A 15,426-nucleotide genomic window follows, 5' to 3' on the forward strand; every position below is an offset into this window, starting at 1 on the left:
AGTAATAATGTTACCATATTAGTCATAATAATAAAATGAGTTGATGCTCTTTTTTATGCTTTTCCTTTTTTTTACTGATGTCAAATCACATAATGAAAATGTTTAATTCCATTTATATCTGACCCTGTGATTATAGGTTTATTTTAATAACCTTTGATTTTAAAATAAATGTTGCAATTTTTCAATATATAGAAGAAATCATAAATCATGAATGGCTATATATGTGCACCATTTTTATTTTCCTTTATTATTATTTTTTCCGATTTTACGAAGTTTTTAAAGTTTAAGTTGATTTTATTCACATTTTATCATTTCATAATTTTATGATTATTACTTCATTCTGTTTTTTCTCTCTGTCGAATACATATATATTTTCAGTTTTTATCTCTAAAAAGAAACAAAAATATTCAATTTTCATCATTCCGAATATCTTTACGGGTTTAAAAAAACACGATTTTAAAAAAATAATGTTATTTTATACTTAGCACAACAAAAAAAACAGGAAAAAGACGAAATAAAATAAATAAAAGAAAATTATGGCAACAAATGGTTATATAAATAGGATGCATAACTATAAATATAAAAAAGGGAATTGAAAAAATCTATACACCAATTTTCTGCGTTCGTTTCATTTTCCTACTTCTTTTCAAACACATATATCTATCTTTGTATCACAAAATAATACAATTTAGTATTTTTCTCATCCTATTTAGGAAGAGTCATTTTATTTTTTTTAGCAACATAATCAAGTATATGTGTAGATATATCTTCGTCGGAATCTGAATTTGTTTCGTACTTTTTTTCTAAAAAATCATTGCTATATTTTTTTTTTTTTTTTATTTCGGATTTAACATAGCTATTTAGGACATCTTTTAAACTTGTATTAAACCAAGTAAATAATGGATGCCTATTTAAACTCATAGATTTGTTTAAAACATCATGGACATTTTCATTTGTGTTTATATATTCAGAGTTATTTCTTTTTATCAATTCTATAATACTACTATTTAAATAACCACCATAATTATATATCTCATCGTTTTTAATTTGTTCTTCCAAGTGTGCGTCTACAGTTTTAACATCAGCTTTTAATTTTTCTTTTATATATGCTACATAATTTTGACTATTATCTAAATAATAAAATTCTATTAAGCATATCCCCAAGGATTTGCAGTAATGTTCATCTTCTAAAATTACAACTCTTTTAACCTTTCCAATATTTTCACAATGTTTTCTTATTACCATATCATTTATAAAATACAATAAATTTACTAAAAGTAAAAATTTTCCTTCATACTCTCCCAGCTCGTCTTTTTCTTCATTCGTTTGGGGCGCTCCGAAAAATAAACAAGGATCTGTTTAATAAGAATTATGAAAAATATATAAAGAACTAAAAGTGATAGCACGACTTATAAGATACGCGATTTCATGCATATATACAATATACATAAACAAATATTTATTTATTGATATAATTAATTGAAATTAATTATAATATATTAAAAAAGGGAAAAAGAAAACTACCTTTTTTTGTATATATTTCTTTTGCACCGCTTAACTTTTTGTATAAACTTTTTCGTGATTTTTCAAATGATTGCTACAAAGAAAAATAAACAACATGGTCAAATAATATAATTGACGTTGGAGTAAATGTATCTACAAATATGCACGCATAGCCATTTAGTGACAGACTAATGAAATTATCCATTTTATTTAACCTCTTTAAGCTTAGGGGTAACTATTTCAGTTTCTTTTTTTTTTTCTACTGTTTTTTCAACAAATTCCTATAAATAGTGGTGAAAAGAAAAATGGAAAATTCACAAATATAAAAAATAAACTATACAAGGATAGTCTGCATAGATAGATCTTCATATCTATATAGTTAACAGTTTATTTTTATGTTCGCGTAATGATTCCATATCATTTATAGCTATTCTTAGCATTTCTTACCAGATTATTCCCCTCTAACCCCTCATATAAATCTTCATCGTCGTCTAACTAAAAATAGTGGATAGTAAAAAAAAATAAAAACGACATAATGAAAACTTATATAAAGTAAGATATAGATAAACAATATATAGGATATAAAAAAAAGGAATATCATAATATTTTTAACGAAGCAATGATTATATTTTTATTGATACGCACCTCTGAGTAATTCATAAAGGAAAATTTTGAAAATAAGATTTAAATAAATGAATTTGCTTATATATATGGGTTATACAAATAGATATCCCAAAAGATAAGCATACTTTTTATTTTTATATGCTTCTCAGTTATAAATCCTTAATTTTATTTTCTCGCAGTTTCAAACTGTTTGAAAATATCTTAAAGGTTGCCTTTTCTACAATTTAAAAAAATTACAATATCCAAAACGGGTATATATATATGTGGTATGAAATATATTACGTTTTTTTGTTGAAAATACAAATTATGAATAAAGATCTTTTATATATTACCTTCACTTCTCAACTTTTGAAAAAATTTTTTATTAATTTTTACATTTTTGGAGCGTATTTTTCCCCAAAATTTTAATAGATATAAGCATATTTGTAGTTTGGGTTAAAAACAGCCAAAATAATTAGAACATCTCATAAATATAAATGCATCAAATGTAGTATGATTTTATATTGCAATAAAAAGGCACTATATACATAAAGGTATCACCAGTCAACCAAATATATATTTTTTTTATTTTTTGAACTATTTATATATATACATACATACATACTAATTAAATATATTAACATATAACCCAGAAATTAAATAAACATTTATATGTGTCAATGCTTCAATATAATTAAAACACAAATAGTTGAGTCAGGGAAAGTGACCAGAACATGTAAGGTATATATTATCTTATCCTCTTAATATTATTTTGTCAACACAATAAAATAAAAATAAAATAAATAAACAAATTGTACTTTCATTTAAGTAGGAAACATATAGTTTATATTTTCTTTAAAATTAATATTACATTATAAAAGCATTAATTTGAAACATCACTGTGAAATATCACCTCTTTAAAAAAAGTATATTTTTATGTGTGTATATAGATAACCACGCCGCAAAAAAAAACGCAAAAAGCGAGTCACAAATTGAGAAGCAAATATATATTTTTGAAGTTATTTTTTTTTATTAACAAACAATTTATTAATCTTTAATTTCCCCTTTTTTAAACACATTTAATAAAGATGGATAATACCTGGAGATGTGAATCATGTTTAGTTGTAAACTCAAATGATGCAGAAGAGTGTGAATGTTGTATGCAAAAAAGATCCACCAATAATACTAATAAAACAAATGACAGTAATGAAACAACTAGCAATATTGTTAACGATAATAAAGATAGTAATGCTCAAAAAGTAAATACTAATGAAAATGAGCAAGATACAAAAATAAATGAAAGTGAAAAAAAAGTCAAAATTTCAACTGTAGAAGGGGGAGGTTTTATGCCTTCTGTAGAATTGACAAATAATAAAAATGAATCTGAATCAAAAAGCGTATTTTTAACAGGTATAGATAGTAATAAATCCCTCAAAAATGAAGAAAATTCTTCAGATGATAAACAAAAAAATACTAAAAATAAAACTAAAGAACGAAAAAGGGGTGATAAAAGAGAAAGACAACCATCCTCAAGAATACAACCAGCGAGAAAATGTACACAAAAAAAAATATGCTATAAAACATAATTATTAAAAATTATAAAAAAAACAATCTAACAAATAACACTTGTGTTATAACTAGCACGTCATATTGGATTCTGAATGATATGAATTATTTGTGGGAACCATTTATTTTTAAAATATTAATTATATTCAAATATTGCAGCCGAATTCTTATTTGCATTAAAAGAAAACACAATTAAGTATTCACATTATAGTTACAATATACATATATATATTTTTTTAATACTTTGATGGGTTTTAATTTATGAATGCATTTTTCTACAGTATTATCTATTAAATGCAATTCTATACCCATGCATTCATCTACATGTCTACAACACATATATATGTCAATAAAAATTGAAGCCATATAATTAAACGATTTTTAATGATCTGATAACCTTTTTCATTTATATTCATATATTAATTGTTGGTATTTTGTCTATAATTATTTTAAAAATAGAATAAATCATATTTTATATGTAAAAATAAATAAATGGCGAAAATATATACAAAAAAATATAACGGTGATATACAGGTATTTGTAATATTCCTACATTGGGTGTCTATATTATACATTCAAACATGAAAATATAAAAAATGAGGATATAAGCAATCAAATGTTTAAAGGCAAACATAAATTAATATACATCATTTTTTTAATTCTCAAAATTGGGTAACGTTTTAAAGATAATAAAACTTTCATTTCCTTCAATATACTTGAATTTTTATATCTTAAAAAAAAATAACTTAAAGGATAACACAATATATCTAAGTGCATATTCCAAATTTTTATTTTGTTTTAGTTTCATTTCCAAACATTCGTGTTTTCATCATAGTCTGAACTTTTTGATGATGGTTTTTTTCCGTGATATATGTTCCTAATGATTTCAAAATCCACTTCTTTTGGCACCTCGACAGGTTTAAAAGTATCAATAAAAAAACTCAAAATATGATAGTTACTTCCTATATATGTTACGAATGATGGTAAAATAAAAAGACCTAAAACGTACATTATTTTAATTCTCTTATTTTTTATGTCATTTGTGCTTGGCTTATGAAATCCACTATAAAAGAATCCCATATTTGGTAATAAGAACGAAAAGACCAATGGAAATATTAATGCGAAATACAAAATAGCACAAAAAATAATAAATTGGCAATAATATTTGTATTTTTTAATTATATTCACTAAATATATATATATATATATATTATATTTTTTCTTATAAAACTGGATAATAATCCTTAGTGATTTTGTTTTGGCTAATTCAAAAAAATGTGTTCATTATATTATAATAGTGTACTATGCCGAAATGCTCTTTGACAACTTAATTCATTTTTTTTCATTATTTGCCCATTAAAACCCTGAAAATCGTTATTTTCTTTTACGGTATTTACTCCCCAATACATACATATAATGTATTTTTTGTTTATTTTAATTTTGCATATTTTTTTTTTTTTTTATAATTTTTTTTTGGAAAATACCTGTAGCATTTCTATGTACAATATGCCGACCTTTTCAATAGGCTACTGATATCAACCCTTGCAAAATGTTATTTCAATTTTGTACAAAAAATTAGTCACATTTTAAATAGCTAAAATAAAAGGGGGGCGATCAAAAAAAATAAAATGAAAGAAAAAGTAATACAGAAGAATATATAAAAAAAATAAATATAATAATAAAATTATATAATAATGCCAATTGGTGTGCTACACTAGGTTAATTGACACACAACTAGCAATTCTCTAGTATGCTATTCAAAATGAATAAAACGGAAACGAAAAAGGAATTAATAAGTTATATTTTATCTGAACTTGAAAAATCAAAATTGTATATAAATGAAAAAATATCGTGTAAAAAAAAATGCGAAGAATATGTCAATGGGGGGGAAAGATATCATGATATACTTGATGGTATTAATAAAAAAATAACCGATTATAATAATTATCTTAAAAAATTAGATAAAAAAAATGAGATAAATGGTGATAATGATGAAAACTGTTTTGAGAAAAATAAAGCAAAAGGAAATTTTTTTCAAGAATATTTAAAAGAAAAAAATAATAATAAAATACACACAAGTTTGGATATGTATAAATTACAGAAAAAGGCAATTGTAGGATACACAACTAAAGGCAATGCTATAATAATTAACAATGAAAATTTTGATAAAAGTTTTAAAAATTATTATAATATAATAAATGATCAAAAAAAAAAAACTTTTACACAAAGAAATAAATCCGCAGACCACAACAACGGCAATGATAAGAGAAACAAAAGTGACTACCCAAATGACACCAAACAAACAGAAAATGAAGAAGAAAATGAACAAAACTATTTGAGTGAACAGTCTTGCTCATCGTCTAGCATAATTTCATTAAACAGTTTTGTCCAAAAGGAAAAAATCAAAAGAATAAATAAAAATAGAGAAGCATTTGCTAAGCATAAATATAAAGACAATTCTTTTGTTACACATCAAATGTATTCATGTAGTGATTGTTCATCAACATCTTTTGATTGGTATGAAGATCAATATGATAATATTTTTTATTATACTAACGTTTTAAATGAATATAAGCATTTTAAAAAAGATAAAGATTTTTTGAAGATTATTAAGGGAGATGAAATACTGACTTACGAAGAAACCGATTGCATAAACATATACAATGATAATTCAACGAAAAAATACACAAGCGAAAAAAAAAAAAACATAGATGAAGCGAAGGAAATTGCAGATTATTTTGTTAAAGAAAATTGTATAAAAGATAAATCACCATTTTATAATTATATATATTTTAAATATCAAGACAAAGATAAAAATATATTTTACCCAGTATTTATAAATACAATAAATGGAAAAAAGAAAATGTATAACTTAAAAAAAATTAATAAATATAATTCAAAAAATGTACAAGAAAGAGGAACAAATAAATATGAATTAGACATATCTTTATTTAGTTATAAAAATGACCAACATATACCATCTATAGAAAATGAAACTATTGATAAAAGGCTTCATTTTCAAAATTCGAAAAATTTGAGAAAGCAAGTATTCGACAATGGAGAATTAAACTAGTAAGTCTGCTTCAATATTTTTAATAAATTTTCACATATATGTATGCTTTTTATAGCTTGAAAGAAAATCATACATATATGTGAAAATTTAATATGCATACTGAATAGAAAAGTCTTCAAACAAATAACAAAATAATTAATTCGATCATCTATATTTTTTTCATAATATTTAATATTTTTTTTTTATTCTTATAGTTCAATAGAAAAAATAGTTCATCAGTTGGAAAAACTATATAACCCAGAAAAAGATACAATAAAAAAAGTAAACTATAATGACAAATTTGCAAATTTTATTAAAAAAAATAGGGATTACATTAGTAGAGAAAGGTATTACAATATAGGCTATAATGGTATTATAATTCTTAGAAAATACAAAATAAAAAAAAAGTGTATTCACATTCTTTGTTTTCCCCTTTTTGAATTTTGAGTAGTATTACCCTTCAGAAATTATGTGGAACGGAAAAAATTAAGTAAGAAAATAAAATAAGAGCAAAAAAATTACTTTTATAATTTCTTCATTTCCACATTCTAATAAAATTCTATTTATATGCAGGTTAAAAGTTAAAATCATAGGGACAAATGGAAAGGAAATTAAAAACAAGAGCTTGGACAATGTTCTTATAAACAAGGTATATTTTATCCTCATTGCTACTTTTTAAAAATTTATGTAGCATTATTTCTGTTATATGAAAATATGATGGAGAGCATATAGCCGAATATGTTGTCCAAATATTGGGCTATCATATAATCCTCTAAATATGTAAATAAATATATATATGCAATTTTTTTTTATCCCTTTGATTGTATTGGTCTTATTTTATACTTATAGAATAAAACATTTGGAGATCTAGCGAAAAATCTTGGTCACTCTTTTAAGCTTCCTAAAGAAGACATTGAAAATATAAAAATTTTTTTTGATGGAGATTTATGTGATAAAAGTCTTTCGTTTGGTAACGAACTATTTAAAATAATATATATATATAGTAATAATATTATACCTTAAAAAATATATATATTTATGTGCAATTTGTTTCTTTTAAGATAATGAGGAATTAGGTCTGGAAGATGGATTTCAGATAGATGTTAAATTCCCTTTAGCAAATGTAAAAACAATTTTTTCTTGTGTTTGCATCAAACTATTGGTTATTACATGCACTAAACACCTACACATTACACAAACATGCATATTTTTGCCTAATTTTTCACATAGGACCTTAATGGTTCATTAGACGATTCCAGTTTCAGTGAAGACTCTTATGTGCTGTTTTTACCGGATTCTTATGTCATTGATTAAATTGATAATATATTTTTTTGTCATTAATTATGTTTATATGTACAACTTTTTAATTTTATTTTTTAAGTTTATAAAAAAATGCTAATTTTATGCATATAAGTATGTACATAAGTAAAAAATAAATACAAAAACATATTTTCCGAATTTATTTTCATTGAATTTACACATATTTAAAATTTTAAATAATATCATCTTAAATGATGTTAACACATATTTATGAAACACAAAAAAAAAAATAACAATATTTTCAAACTTTTGAAAATTGTTATAACAAAAAAAATATGAAATTTACAATGATAATAACAGTACAATTGACTATATGTCTTATTACGATTATATATCACTGTAAGTATTAAATAAAATGAAAATAGTTAAAAAAAAAATTTTAATACTTATTTATATATACTAAATAATCAGTTTAAATATTTTTGGGGGGGATCAAAAATCCATTGGGATATTTTGCCATGATTGGAGAAATGATTCTTGAAATGTGCTATTTTCTAAATATTTTGAAATTTTTAAAATTCCTATATATGCATATTTACAATTGGCAATATTATGAACGTTTTCAGTAAATAAAATATTATCATCTGGTTCTACTTCAGTATATTTTAGCTTGTATTTTTGATTATTTATTTCAATAATAGTATATAACGATGTTTTATTTTTTAACAACTTAACAACCTTTTCCATAACTTCTTTAGGATCAAGATTAACATCTTCTAAAACTAATTTTAGTATTTTCTTATTGTTATCAATATTTTTAATTGTATTTAATTTTTCTAGTTTATTTTTGTAACATATATTAAAGTCTCTTAATGATATCATATTATATTTTTCTACATCTTCATCACTAGAATATATTTTTTCAAATTTATTAGTTTCCTTTGATGCTTTATCGTATTCTGATTCTATCATTTTGTTTGTGGTTTTACTACAAATATATTTTTATATATAGGTATTCGTGTGCATGTATACATGTATAAGTCACATATATATTACCAAGTGTAATAAAGATAAATTTTATTTTCGTAAGGCGAAACAAATTTACAAATATAAAAAATATATTTGAGGAACGTATTTATTACTACTGCGTCTTACCACTTATAATTTAAAAAAAATTAAATAAAACAATAGAGTTGTTTTAAAATACTGTTAAAAAGGTAAGCAATTAAAAAAAGTAATTAAATATAAAATTGCTCAGAATGTGTCTATTCATAAAGTGAGAATATTAATATTCACTTGAATTTGTTACCTAATTTTTTTTTTCCTCTCTTCTATACAAAAGTAGAACCTTTTTTAATTTTTTTTGTAAAACATTATAATATTTCATATATGATGTGCTATTTATTTAGCCATTATGATTTTAATTAGTTACTTTTATTTTATTTTTATTTTTTCCCACTACTAAATAAAATTATAAAAAAAAATAAACAATATATACATATAAATATAGGAAAAATTAAAAAAGAAAAAAACGCAAGCACTTTATTTTATCGATATTATTTTAGTTTTATATGATTACAATTCTTATATATTTTTTTCTTAAATATGCACTATTATATATGCCCCTAAAAATACCACCTTTATTTCTGTAATAATAATCATATATTTATTTATACCGTTGGCAATTATAAAAAAACGTAAGGAAATTTTCTTCTATATTAATTATATAACATATTTATATGTACTATATTTTATTTATTTTCATTTAATTATTTGCTTCCCTATATAATAGTGCGAACCGTAACCTCAAACTATTTTTTTTTTTACTACTGTAGGCATATAATATAATGTAGCAGCTTCCTTATATTACCCTATGCATAGCCATACATTCATTGAAGTTAATTGCCCATAAAAAGTGGTAAAAAACGTATTAATTTTTTTGCGGATATTTACAAAATAGGTATATATATAATATAGTAATTCATCATACATTAATATTATATATATATATATATATAATTATAGGTATACATATACCCTCAGGAAAACATATATTATATATTTGTAAACTGTAAACGAGCCAAAGTGTATTCCGCAATAATATTATAAAAAAAATAAAAAATAATTTATTTCACACGAAAAGAAACAATACAAAATTATAAGGGCATACAAAGTATATACAAATTTATTATATAATTGCATTATATTTATATACATAAATTTCATTAAATATTTGAAAATATTATATCCATATAGAATATTTATGCCAAACCACCAAAATAACTCATATGTATTTTATATGATAATAATAAGCACAATTGCTATATGATAGCGAACGAATCCCGCAACTTTTTAATTTTTTTCAAATAATTTATCTTTAAAAAAACTTGGAACTTTATTAATGTTTTATTTTAATTAAATTTATTTTAAGCATAAAACATATTTAAGAAAAATATAAAAATAAATAGAATAAAAATATTTATATTTATAACCTTAGCATTATCATTTTATAAAATAAATAAAATCTTTGAATAATAATGGTAAGATAACTTTTTTTATAATTACAATTTTCGCATATATATGTTTCTTATATGAATCATTTGTATTTTTATCTTGGTATAGTTTTCACATTATTTATGCGTGATTATGTAATTTTTTTGTTTTATATCATAACTTATATATGTATATTGTATATTATTTAAATAAATATATGCAAATTAACTCATGGGGGAAATTGGCTTATCCGCTTAGTGGAAAAATATTCATGTCCATATAATACCGCGGTTTATAGCCATTTATTAAGTTTTTATTCTCATTTTTATTATACTATTTATTTTTATTAATTTTTTACCCCTTGTAAATGGAATGTAAATATGGCTATTTTGTTATGTATATATATTGCATAGTATGCATACGACCCCTATTTATCACATAAAAATAAACATATGCAGTTTTAATATGTTCGTACATATTCATACATTCTTGCATAGGCACATATAAAACATTACATAAATTTGTATGAGGGAATGGATATATTGCGTTCTTTGCATATTATTTTTGGCAGTTAATTATTTTTTTATTTCCACTAAATATACGTATTACATTAAATGATATAGAGCATGGATATATTATTTGGCCATTTTTATATGATTTTATTTATTTTAATTTGTTCTGGATTTTTCTTATTATATAGGAGGACGCAAATAAACCCAAAAAGAGAACCTTTCGTACCTTCCACTATAGAGGTATTGAGCTTGATAAATTGCTTGAATTAAATCAAGAAGAACTTGTAAAACTTTTACCAGCAAGACAAAGAAGAAAGTTTAGAAGAGGAATTGACAAAAAAGCTAAATCTCTTTTAAAAAAATTAAGAAAAGCAAAAAAAGAATGTGAAATTGGAGAAAAACCAAAACCTATACCAACCCATTTAAGAAACATGACAATCATACCAGAAATGGTAGGATCAATTGTAGCTGTACATAATGGCAAACAATATACTAATGTTGAAATCAAACCAGAAATGATTGGATATTATTTAGGAGAATTTTCAATTACTTATAAGCACACTAGACATGGAAAACCTGGTATTGGTGCTACACATTCATCTCGTTTTATTCCATTGAAATAAATAATTTATATATACATAAAAAACTGTCTCATTGCTTATGTTTGTAAATAACTTTTGGGTAATATTTAAGAACAATAATAGATACGAATACCAGCATTTTAAATTATCTCGCGCCTAAACAGAAAATATATTGCGAAAAAAATATACCCATGCGTATGTGCATGGATATATATTTCTATTATGATGCTTATTCTATTTTTTTTTATTAAGATGCATATATGTTTTATATATATATTAATTATTGAGTTAATGTAATTTTTTTACTTGAATTTTTGAATGCATTCAAATAAATAAAAATAATTTTACATAAAAAAAAGAATATTTTTTCCATTTAATATAAACACGTATACAAATATAAAGTTATGAAAAATTGAAAATAATTATATAAACAAATATAACAGTGTGAAAGGAAAATGAACAAAAGGGGATGTCCTCTCTGAATTCCTATGCACATAGTAGTATGCATAAAACACATTAGTGATTGTATTGATTCCTTAAGTATATAAATATGCCACTTAAAGTCATATAAAAATCGTAGAAAATTCCTTTTGCTTAGCACACGGTAATATATCTGTGTCTCTTTTTTTTTTGAAACTTAACAAAGTTTTTAAGAATGAAAAAAGAGATTCTTCTTCTTGCCAATTTATTTTGTTTGGATCATTATAAAACTCATGAGGTTTGTTAGACCTATCACTGAAATTGTAATGATAAACATTTGAATAATATCTTAAATTATCACATAAATGATTGTTCAGTAAAATTATTTCATAAAAAATATTATTTGCCATATATAACTCTTTTTTGGTTAATGTGTTCATATTCCTCTGATACTTATCTGGTAAACAACAGCTTATACTAAATAAATTATTCTCCATTTTTGTGTCTTCACTATTTTTAATTTTCACATTTCCCCCATTTGCTGCGTCGTTGAAATTTTCGAAGTTATTTTTCTTTTTGATAATGCTCAGCTCTGATGCAAATTCATTTTCATCCTTTAGCAACTCGCTATTCGTTTTCATCATTTCAATAATTAGATCTTTATCAAAATTTTGTTCTAAATTTTCATAACAAAAAAAATCGTTTTTTATTACCATGTTCATAAAAACAGATCCAGAAACAAACATAGAATTGTGTAATTCATCTTTAAAATAATTTAATATATCATATACCACACTTAATATATTTATAGAAATATTAAACGATGTTAAGCATCCAACTCGAAGTAGCTTTTTTAAAAAGGATAAGACATAATGTACTGGTATCATTTTGTTTTTTATTGATGAATATAATATTTTTAAAAATTTTGTTCCATCATAATAAAAACTTGCAGGCACTATTAGTTCATATAATCTCTTGTAATAATCTGTGTACATACGATCATTTAATTTCGTTTCTCTATCGCTTCCTTCATCACTTTCATGATCATTCTGATCATCTTCCTCAGAATTAACATCACTCTCATTTTCATTGGATCTCATTTCGCCTCCTGGTTGCTCTTCTAAGGGGCCTTCATTTTCTCCCTCATTTTCTTCATTGTCTTTGTCCTCATTATGTTTCGCCCGTTTACTTGACCCCAAGCTCTCGCTTTCATTTTGCACCATATCACCAACATTCAACTCTGTCAATATATAAAAAATACCGGGGAGAGCCGCCAATGATACATATACATTCGAAGAAGAATAAAAAGAATAATTAAAATAATCAATATAATAATATGGATTATTAGTATATGGAAAGACAAATAATGGAATGGCTTGTAGTATTTGTAAAATCATAGTTTGGTTATGATGAAAATTTGCTATAAAATCAAACCAACTGCATGAATAGAGTCTTGCATATATTTTATTTTCAATATAGAAATTTTTTATAAAAAAATTATTTGTTCTATCTTTTATTTTATTTTCTATTGATTCAATCTTTTTTATTTTTTTTAAATCACTTTTTCCTTCTGAATAATCAGAAAAATCTTCAAAAGAATTTTCACTTTTATAATTTTCAATTAACTTATTATTATTTAAAAATTCTAATTCTGGGTTATTTGCATCATCTGTATCAGATGCATTAGAATCCGATGACGAATGTATTATGATACTATCATCACTATTATAATTATAAAGCCTTTTTAGTTCATTTTTATTGCTATAATTATTCATATCATTTTTTTTTTTTTTTTTTTTTTCGTTATATAAAAACTTATTTTTTCTTTTTTGCCTAAAATTATCATCCTCATCAGAGTTAAAATCTAAGAATAAATCATCGATTTTTGATTTTTTCATAAATTCTGACTTTTTGACATGGAAAATTTGTACCTTTTTTCTGGGTTTAATCGAATTTATTAAAACAGTATAAATAAACAAATTTGTCGTCCCAGCACATTGCACTTTTTTGGCCGTCGGCATGTTCAATTTCCCCTCTACTCCCTTTGATATTTCCTCCTCCTTTGAATTTCCCACTATTGATTTAAGATAAAAATGCTTAAAAATCCCCAAGAAAAAATAGTTTAAATCGAAATAAAAGCATACATAAGATCGACAAATATATTTTATATTTTCTATGTTTATGGTCCCAACTTTTAATAATTTTAAAATAATATTTTTAAACAATTTAATAGGGAATGCGTGTTTTGATGATGTCTCTTCTTGACTATTTTTATAATTCATTCTACTACTATTATTTTTTTTGTAGTTAGTACCTCGATAATCATTTTTGTAAAGTACATAACCACTTTTATTTATATATTGATTGGTAATATCATTAGTAGAAACTTTATCGTTCCCAACAATATCATCTTTATTATGGCTATCAAATTCATCAGCTGAGTTTGAAATTATCGATTCGTATATTTTTGCTTCCATTTGTAAACTCCCAAATAACAAGGATAAACCTTTTTTAAAAAAAACTTCATCATTATCCCCTATTAATTGAAAGAGCAGATTTAAAAATTTTTCGAAAGATTCATTTAACCATTCTTCATATTTTGTATATGTCTTATTTTTTATTACTAAGATAATATAATCCTTTTTAAAAATTTGTTTTAATTTTGTATCATCTTCTTTATTTGCTTCATTTTCAGAATATAATAATTTTCTTTTAATTCTTTCGTTATATATTAGTACAAAAAGTTTTGTCAAATTATTTAATATACTTTTTTTACATTTTTCATTTTGCAAATTATTAAACAAATCACAAATCTCCTTTATTATCGTAGCAGACGAATTGGAATTATTCGAGCAATTGGACTTTTCTCCTTTCTTCATTTTGCTCGTTTTTTTTATTTTGAAAAAATAAATATATAAAATGTAAAATATTTATCAGTTAAAATTTTTATGTTAAAACATTTTCCTGGAAGTATGAAAAAATGCAAATAATAGAAAATTTATTTTGTTTTTTATTCCCTCACCTGTTGTATTCCGAACTATTTTATATAACAAAATTGCTATTCTGTTCTTTTTCTTTTCAAACACCATTACGATTTTTTTATTCTATATTTTATTATATGTTTCTTTTTTACTATAATATTTTATTTATAGCATTTTTTTTTTATGCCCATGTAATAACTTCATTTTAAGATTTTGTATTATACATAGGCAGGCATGCGCATTTTTTTTTTATTATGAATAAAAAAATTATTATTTTTTTATATTAAAAAAACTAAAATAGAAATGAAATAAAAATAAAGACGCATCAATTGATCTATATACTAGTGATATAATAATGTTGTTTTTTCCCATTTGGATATAATAACTACCACAATTAAAATTATTTTTTATGCCATAAAATAGATAGACTAACATATATTCAATTTTTAAAATTT

At 23.1% G+C, this 15,426-nt stretch overlaps 7 protein-coding genes across 7 annotated transcripts; 3 read left to right on the forward strand and 4 right to left on the reverse strand.

The window, feature by feature from the left end:
* Positions 1 to 705: 705 nt before the first annotated feature.
* On the reverse strand, positions 706 to 2,163 carry PBANKA_1415800 (conserved Plasmodium protein, unknown function; the record flags this gene model as incomplete). Its single annotated transcript, XM_034567488.1, has 5 exons — positions 706 to 1,355; positions 1,525 to 1,597; positions 1,719 to 1,784; positions 1,951 to 1,998; positions 2,149 to 2,163. The coding sequence occupies 5 exons, from the start codon at positions 2,161 to 2,163 to the stop codon at positions 706 to 708; spliced, it is 852 nt and encodes a 283-aa protein (XP_034423980.1).
* Positions 2,164 to 3,194: 1,031 nt separating this feature from the next.
* Positions 3,195 to 3,692, forward strand: PBANKA_1415900 (zinc finger protein, putative; the record flags this gene model as incomplete). The annotated part of the gene is made up of 1 exon (XM_034567489.1): positions 3,195 to 3,692. One exon carries the CDS (start codon positions 3,195 to 3,197, stop codon positions 3,690 to 3,692), a length of 498 nt encoding a protein of 165 aa, XP_034423981.1.
* Positions 3,693 to 4,476: 784 nt separating this feature from the next.
* On the reverse strand, positions 4,477 to 4,752 carry PBANKA_1416000 (conserved protein, unknown function; the record flags this gene model as incomplete). The annotated part of the gene is made up of 1 exon (XM_034567490.1): positions 4,477 to 4,752. The coding sequence occupies one exon, from the start codon at positions 4,750 to 4,752 to the stop codon at positions 4,477 to 4,479; it is 276 nt and encodes a 91-aa protein (XP_034423982.1).
* Positions 4,753 to 5,422: 670 nt separating this feature from the next.
* PBANKA_1416100 (conserved Plasmodium protein, unknown function) lies at positions 5,423 to 8,038 on the forward strand (the record flags this gene model as incomplete). The annotated part of the gene is made up of 7 exons (XM_034567491.1): positions 5,423 to 6,744; positions 6,940 to 7,071; positions 7,176 to 7,214; positions 7,298 to 7,373; positions 7,574 to 7,694; positions 7,786 to 7,847; positions 7,955 to 8,038. 7 exons carry the CDS (start codon positions 5,423 to 5,425, stop codon positions 8,036 to 8,038), a joined length of 1,836 nt encoding a protein of 611 aa, XP_034423983.1.
* A 438-nt stretch (positions 8,039 to 8,476) lies between these two features.
* On the reverse strand, positions 8,477 to 8,956 carry PBANKA_1416200 (conserved Plasmodium protein, unknown function; the record flags this gene model as incomplete). Its single annotated transcript, XM_034567492.1, has 1 exon — positions 8,477 to 8,956. The coding sequence occupies one exon, from the start codon at positions 8,954 to 8,956 to the stop codon at positions 8,477 to 8,479; it is 480 nt and encodes a 159-aa protein (XP_034423984.1).
* Positions 8,957 to 10,521: 1,565 nt separating this feature from the next.
* PBANKA_1416300 (40S ribosomal protein S19, putative) lies at positions 10,522 to 11,612 on the forward strand (the record flags this gene model as incomplete). Its single annotated transcript, XM_034567493.1, has 2 exons — positions 10,522 to 10,524; positions 11,178 to 11,612. The coding sequence occupies 2 exons, from the start codon at positions 10,522 to 10,524 to the stop codon at positions 11,610 to 11,612; spliced, it is 438 nt and encodes a 145-aa protein (XP_034423985.1).
* A 521-nt stretch (positions 11,613 to 12,133) lies between these two features.
* Positions 12,134 to 14,869, reverse strand: PBANKA_1416400 (nucleolar complex protein 4, putative; the record flags this gene model as incomplete). The annotated part of the gene is made up of 1 exon (XM_034567494.1): positions 12,134 to 14,869. One exon carries the CDS (start codon positions 14,867 to 14,869, stop codon positions 12,134 to 12,136), a length of 2,736 nt encoding a protein of 911 aa, XP_034423986.1.
* Positions 14,870 to 15,426: the final 557 nt, after the last annotated feature.

Source organism: Plasmodium berghei, assembly GCF_900002375.2.
Source record: "Plasmodium berghei ANKA genome assembly, chromosome: 14".
NCBI lineage: Eukaryota > Apicomplexa > Aconoidasida > Haemosporida > Plasmodiidae > Plasmodium > Plasmodium berghei.